This window comes from Carlito syrichta, unplaced genomic scaffold (assembly GCF_000164805.1).
Source record: "Carlito syrichta isolate Samal-C Ts95f unplaced genomic scaffold, Tarsius_syrichta-2.0.1 Scaffold305573, whole genome shotgun sequence".
NCBI lineage: Eukaryota > Metazoa > Chordata > Mammalia > Primates > Tarsiidae > Carlito > Carlito syrichta.
The window spans coordinates 586,273-593,482 of NW_007249669.1; the positions used below are offsets into that span (position 1 = coordinate 586,273).

General features: G+C 39.7%; 2 protein-coding genes across 2 annotated transcripts in view; one reads left to right on the forward strand and one right to left on the reverse strand.

The window, feature by feature from the left end:
* Positions 1-2,887, forward strand: part of PDZD9 (PDZ domain containing 9) — a 16,547-nt gene extending 13,660 nt beyond the window's left edge. Inside the window, exon 4 of the mRNA XM_008061772.1 lies at positions 2,292-2,887. Coding sequence (XP_008059963.1) covers positions 2,292-2,685 — 394 coding nt within the window. The 3' untranslated portion in view covers positions 2,686-2,887. The remainder of the gene's footprint in view (positions 1-2,291) is intronic.
* Positions 2,888-3,538: 651 nt separating this feature from the next.
* LOC103264128 (cytochrome b-c1 complex subunit 2, mitochondrial) overlaps positions 3,539-7,210 on the reverse strand; it is a gene marked incomplete at its 5' end in the record, with an annotated part of 12,226 nt that continues 8,554 nt past the window's right edge. Inside the window, one exon of the mRNA XM_021714293.1 lies at positions 3,539-3,865. Coding sequence (XP_021569968.1) covers positions 3,718-3,865 — 148 coding nt within the window. The remainder of the gene's footprint in view (positions 3,866-7,210) is intronic.

The window sequence follows — 7,210 nt, forward strand, 5'->3', positions numbered from 1 at the left end:
CAGGTGGAAGGATCACCAGAGCCCAGCAGGTCGAGGCTGCAGTGGCCAGGAGTGTGCCACTGCACTCCAGTCTGGGCGACAGAGTGAGACTCCAACTCAAAAAAAAAAAACAAAAACCAAAAGCAAAGACAAGATAAACAAAGAGAACAGCACAACTTAAGTATGAGGCTAAAAGCCACAAACTTAAGAAATAATACCAAGCACATTTTGAGTCCTTTTTTTTCTTTCTGGAGTAGGAATTTTACTCTGTTGCCCAGGCTGGAGTGCAGAGGCACACTCATGGCCACTGCAGCCTTGATCTGCTGGGGTCAGGTGATCCTTCCATCTCAGCCTTCCAAGTACCTGGAACCACAGGTGTGTACCACCACGCTCAGCTAATTTATTGTAGAGACAAGGTCTTGCCAAGTTGCTCAGGCTGGTCTCAAACCCCTGTACTCAGGCAATCCTCTCACCTCCGCCTCCCAAAGTGCTGGGATTACAGGCTGAGCCACCAAGCCTGACCGAATCCTTTTCTTAATTAAACAAAGTCCTTATATCCAAGGCATTTTAGTAACTTACGTGGAAGGGGCCAGGGAAGGGACAGAAGGGGAAAGGAAAGGCTTCTTTCACAAAGTTGGTACGACTCCTTTCAGGAGAATATCACACTGTGTGCACACAGGAGAAAATAATCCATGTAATGCTCTGGGTATGCCTAGTGGTATAAAAAATTTATTACCAGCCAACCCTGACCTCTGCTGGCTTGTGGCTTTATTGTCTAATGCCAATTTGAAAAGAGCTGGCTTTACTAACTGTCCTTTATAGTAACCTAATACAGAGTTACCAAGAGTACTCCTTCCAATCTGAAAAAAACAGTAACTTGAATTTTTTTTCACGTATGTGCTGTTCAGGAAGACCTGGGTGTATCTGAAGGCAAATTGTTCTTGTCTTGAGATATTTCTGAATCTCTTCACATGGCCCTAAATCAAGGATAAAGAAAATCAAACAATTTAAGACTAGTGGCTCTCAATAAAAATGACTCAATACTGCTGGGCGCTGTGTCACACCTGTAATCCCAGCACTTTGGGAGGCGGAGGCGAGAGGATTGCCTGAGCTCAGGGGTTCAAGGCCAGACTGGGCAACTTGGTGAGACTACGTCTCCACAATAAAATAAAAAAATTAGCTAGGCGTAGTGGCATGTGCTTTTAGTTCCAGTTACCTGGAAGGCTGAGATGGAAGGATCACCTGAGCCCAGCAAGTCAAGGCTATGGTGGCCATGAGTGTACTATTGCATTCCAGCCTGGGCGACAGAGTGAGACTCCAACTCAATAAATAAATAAAGACTTAATACCAATTGTTTATTACTAGAAGAGATAAAACCCTTTTAGGAAAAGCTGTTCAAATTCTTGGAAGCAAATATAACAGGCAGACCATCAAGGGTATTAGTGATAACACTAGCAAACCTTGCCAGGTTGGGGGTGGGAAGAAACCTGATTTTGTATTAGCAGATAGATTGTACCAGAGGTTTGAAATAAATATCTGACTTTGGTTATGCTGAGCAATAGCATCAGGACAAGGGAAAGCTGATGATAGACAGCCTTTGTTCTAGAAATTAATAACAAGCACAGGTACAGCATTCAGAGGTCTGTAGTTGCTAGTAGGCAAGCATCATCCAAGATTCAACAATCAAAATGTCAATAGTTGGAGAAAATTACAAAGAAAACCTTAAAGCTTCTGGATGGCAACAGAGAGGGAGAACAGTGAATATCTGGGTAGAAGGGTACTCTACAAATTCACATCTGTAAACCTAAAAGGGAGGCAAAGAATTTTGCTTTGTGGCAGTGTTATGAGAAAAAAAGAAGACTCAAAGGCTTACTAATGACTAACATGTTGAAGATCCTGGAGGCCCACTATTTACTGACTCCCCTGGCAACTGGTAATGCTGTTATTGCCCTGTGACCCGCAAGAACAGAGTTCTCAGGAGGAGATGGCCACGTTGAACCTGTCACTCTAGCTGCAGTGAATTAACCCACTCTTTAATGCCTCCTAATATTCTAGTCAGTAGTCTGGCCTGCATCTGTGGAAAGTTTTTTAAAGTAGTGTGGACTAATTAAAGCATAATTTGACTTCTGTTTAGGAATGGAAAAACTTAAAAGTACTTTTAAAAAAGAGAAAACCTTCAATGACATAGAAAGGTAGCGCTAAAGCTAAATTGCATCTTTTCTTTTATGAGCCAAAGCAGGTTATATGACATTTTGTTAGGGGATGTTCAGACATTAAAAAATTCATTTCGTTTATTATTCTTTTCATTTCAGCACACCAAAAAAACCTGAAGAGGCAAAAGATCAATCTTTCATACATGGTGATGACAATGAAGATGTAGTTTTAGATAAAAAATTTAAGTACCATAAATCTCCACGGTCAACTGGGCATCACTCTGCAAGAAGACCGATATCCATCTCCAGAGAATGGCATGGATATAAAAAGAACAACCATAGTATTAGTGTAGGAAAAGACATGAACAGTGATGTGGTGATTCACACAGAGCACAAGAAAGGAACGAGAGCCCCTTCTCCATACTGGACAATGGTGAAGCAAGAAAACAAAAGCTCTTCCTCCTCAGCTTCCTCTATCTCAGATGTATTTTGGCTGGAAGACTGTGCCCAAGTTGAAGAGGGTAAATGCCACGTGGCATCAAAGGTTGGTTAGGCAGTGGTTTGCAAAAATGTGATTACAGAAGCATTTATTTTGAAAATACCCACTTTTTGTGCATCACTATGTACAGGTTTGCTGTTCTTACAGGACTATGTGTAGACCTAGATTTTCTTCCATGCCTATGTTATAAGCCTTCAGAGACTTTCTTCAATGTGATTATCTAAAGACTTCCCTGAGATCTTGCAGGCCTCACACATCTTATTCTCAAAATAGTAACATCATTCAGATCATCAAGACCTTCCTTTCTGAGAAGAATTTCTCATCTTTTAGAAAATGCAGCAGGGGACTCCAATATCAGAATGTCTAAACATAGTAGATAACTTCACTTAGGGTAAATATTGCATTTTTCTTTAGATCTTTAGTCTGTCTTTCTTTTTGCAAACTTCAAGTACTTAATTAAAATAATTAACAGAGAAACATTCTTTGCCTAGTTGTTCACATTAGAATTTCCCCCCCTTTCAGCCCTACTTTTACTTTGAATGTTGGAGTTAATTACTTGAGTCAGGATAGAAACAGAAGTGGGAGAGACAGGAGATGAGAGGATAAAACTCTGTTAGTGAAGATAAATCAGACATATAAAATGACATAATGAGAATACAGGATATAATTGATATAGAGTTTATGTCTCTCAGAGATAATTTTATTGCAAAAAAGGAAAAATGTGGGTAAAAATCTGATCACTTAACTGTTGATACCCAAAATGACTGCTTTTATTTTAAAAAGTCACCAATAATAATCTGGAATTATCTACCCTGATTGCCACTTCGCCTTAATTTTAATAGTTCCTGATTCTTTTGCACTCAATTATTACATTCCTGTATCCTCTGTAGAATCTAAAACAAAGGTATCAGCATGTAATAAATATTTGTTTATTAAGTGATTTGGAAAATGCAAAAAAACCCCCACATTTAAGTAGAATGTTTTATTGACTTTAGGTCAGCTGAAAATAATTACACTCATTTATGCTTTAAGGTATTTTTACCTCACTGAAAAAAAGATAAACGTTACATCAGTGACTTCTGGCTTTCACATGTTTGCTGCTCTGGAGTGAGAGAATGTTAACCTTTCTCCTTTAACATGTGCTTCAGGATTACAATTCATCAACAAAAGGTGTATGTCCCAAATTTCCACTCGCTGCCATTGACTTCTGGCCAGAAATAAACTTCTTTGCAGCCTTAAAAACACACAAAAAAGGACAAAGTTAATAAAAATAACAATATATATCATCAAGTAGATAAACTTATTTATTCTATCATTTCAAGAGTTTATGATAGGACATTCTAAGCCAGCAATTCTATGATCGCATTTTGTGAAAATTAGCTGCAAGATGCCTGATACTTTAATTTGTGAATAGCTCAGCTGTTCTCTGAATGTTCCATCAAATATGTTACTAAGTGAGCAAGAGCAATGCTCTAGATAAGAGGGTAGTTGTTCAAGGAGGTAAAGGAAAACTTCACTGACATTGCCACAAAGGGCAGAGTGGCCTCAGGCAGGGCTGTACTTTTCCTGTTTCTGTATTACAATAGCACATAGCCTGGATCAATCAAAATACACTGATTGTTGACTTAGAAGCCAAACTTGATATTCTAGTATTCTTCATGCCACTACTTCAAGTTCAAAGTCTGGTTGTTTAGGTTAAGTGTGATACCATGAGTCACGTGATCTCAGGCCAGCTTATTTTTTGAGTTGAAGTCTCACTCTGTTGTGCAGCCTGGAGTGCAGTGGCACACTCACGCCCACTGCAGCCTCGACCTGCTGGGCTCAGGTGATCCTTCTGCCTCAGCCTTCCAAGTAGCTGGAACCATAGGCATGAGCCACCAAGCCCAGTTGATTTTTTTTTTTAATTTACTATAAAGACGAGGTCTTACCATGTTCAGGCTGGTCTCGAACCCCTGAGCTCAGGCAATACTCTCACATCTGCCTCCCAAAGTGCTGGGGCTACAGGTGTCAGCCACTGCACCTGGACAGTTTTATTTTTTTTAATGAAGGAGAAATGGTGGTGGAAGCAGCTGGGTGGGGACTCACATGATGATGATATACAAGATGAGGATGGCCATTTGGGAAGAGTATATAATGAACTTAGGGGCCAAGTAAAATGAAGTCAGGGTTACTATCTTAAAATAGCCTTCCTCTAGGCTGCCCACTCTCACCCCTCCTGTTTAATGTAGTGTTGGAAGTCCTAGCTAGAACAATTAGACAAGAGAAGGAAATCAAGGATATCCAAATAGGAAAAGAGGAAGTTTTTGTAGATGGCATGATCCTATATCTTGAAAACTCAAGAGAATCTGTCAAAAACCTCCTTGCACTGATAAAAGACTTTGGCAAAGTCTCAGGTTATAAAATAAACGTGCAAAACACAGTTGCATTCCTATACACCAACAATAATCAGACAGAAACCCAAATAAAAAGCACAATCCTATTCACAACAGTCACAAAATAATGAAATACCTTGGCATCTTTCTAACCAAAGAAGTGAATCATCTTTACAATGAAAACTACAGGCCGGGCTCGGTGGCTCAGACTGTAACCCTGCGCTTTGGGAGGCCGAGGTGAGTGAATTGCCTGAGCCTGCAGGTTCAAGACCCGCCTGGGCAACTTGGTGAGACCTCATCTCTACAATAAATCAAAAAAATTAGCCAGGCATGGTAACGCGCGCCTGTAGTTCCAGCTATGGAAGGCTGAGGCGGAAAGATCGCCAGAGCTCAATAGGTCGAGGCTGCGGTGGCCGGGAGCGTGCCACTGCACTGCAATCTGGGCGACAGAGTGAGACTCCAACTCAAAAAAAAAAAAAAAAGGAAAACTACAAAACACTGCTCAAAGAAATCCAAGAAAACATAAGCAAATGGAAAAATATTCCATGCTCATGGACTGGAAGAATTAACATTGTTAAGATGTCCATCCTACCAAAGGCAATCTACACATGTAATGCAATATCTATTAAATTACCAACACCATTCTTCTCAGACCTGAAAATGACAATACAGGAATTCATATGGAAACATAAAAGACCATGAATAGCCAAAACAATCCTTAGCAAAAGAAACAAAGTGGGAGGTGTCACACTTCCAGACTTCAAACTCTACTGTAATAATAAATAATCAAAACAGCCTGCTAGCGGTCCAAGAACAAGTATATAGACCAATGGAAAAGGAAGGAGACTCTGGAAGCAAAACCTCAATTTCTCAACCAACTCATCTTTGACAAAACTTTCACCAACAACCAGTGGGGAGAGGAGAACCTATTCAGTAAATGGTGCTGGGAAAACTAGCTGACCACATGCAGAAGATTGAAACAGGACCCCTATCTATCCCCATCCACAAAAATTAACTCTAAATGGATCGGAGACCTAAATGTAAAACCTCAAGCTATAAGAATCCTAGAAGAAAATGTAGGAAACACCCTTACGGAAATTGGAATAGGCAACCGATTCCTGATCAACTCTCTAAAAGCGAATGCCATAAAAGACAGACAAACTGCAAAAGCAAAAGAAACCATCAAGAGAGTGGAGAGATAGCCCATAGGATGGGAAAAAATATTTGCTAACTGTAAATTGGACAAAGGCCTCACATCCAGGATCTAGAAGAAACTCAAATGTGCTGAAAAGAAAATAACAAACGGGCAAAAGATATGAATAGACACTTCTCAGAAGAAGACATTCAAGCAGCTAACAGATATATGAAAAAATGCTCAGCCTCACTAATCATCAAAGAAATGCAAATTAAAACCACACTGAGATACCATCTAACTCCAGTCAGGATGGCCATCGTTAATAACTCAAAAAACAACAGATGATGGAGAAGATGTAGAGAAAAGGGAATACTTCTACACTGTTGCTGGGAATGTAAACTAGTACCACCTCTATGGAAAACAGTGTGGCGATTTCTAAAAGATCTAAAAATCGACCTTCCATATGACCCAGCAATCCCCCCTTCTGGGAATATACCCAGAGTAACTTAAATTACTCTATAAAAAAGATACCTGCACATGCATTGTTTATTGCAGCATTAGTTACAATAGCAAAAATATGGAACTGACTGTGCTGCCCATTGAAAGTGAACTGAGTAAAGAAAATGTGGTACATTTACATGATGGAATATTATGTAGCCATAAAGAAAAACACAATTATTAACTTTGCAGCAATCTGGATAGAATTAGTGTCTATAATACTCAGTGATTTATCACAGAAACAAAGATCTGAGTATCACATGTACTCACTCATAAGTGGACCCTGAACATTTATCATAATACTATAAGAAAGGGATTGGCAGTAATGGGACACTGCCAGGGGTGGGGGTGGGGGTGGGGCACATAACATCAATAGGATACCCACACTTTACCTGTACGATGACCTTGTATGTACCTAACTCTGAAATCTACCTTTTAAAAAAAAAAGGCCTTGTCTCTTTCTTTCTCTCTCTCTTAATCCTCACTGTCTCTATACAAGGTAGATCTGTTGGTGAGAAGATGGTTGAGACATCTACAATGGAAGGCAAGTGACATTTTTTTTTTTTTTTTTTTT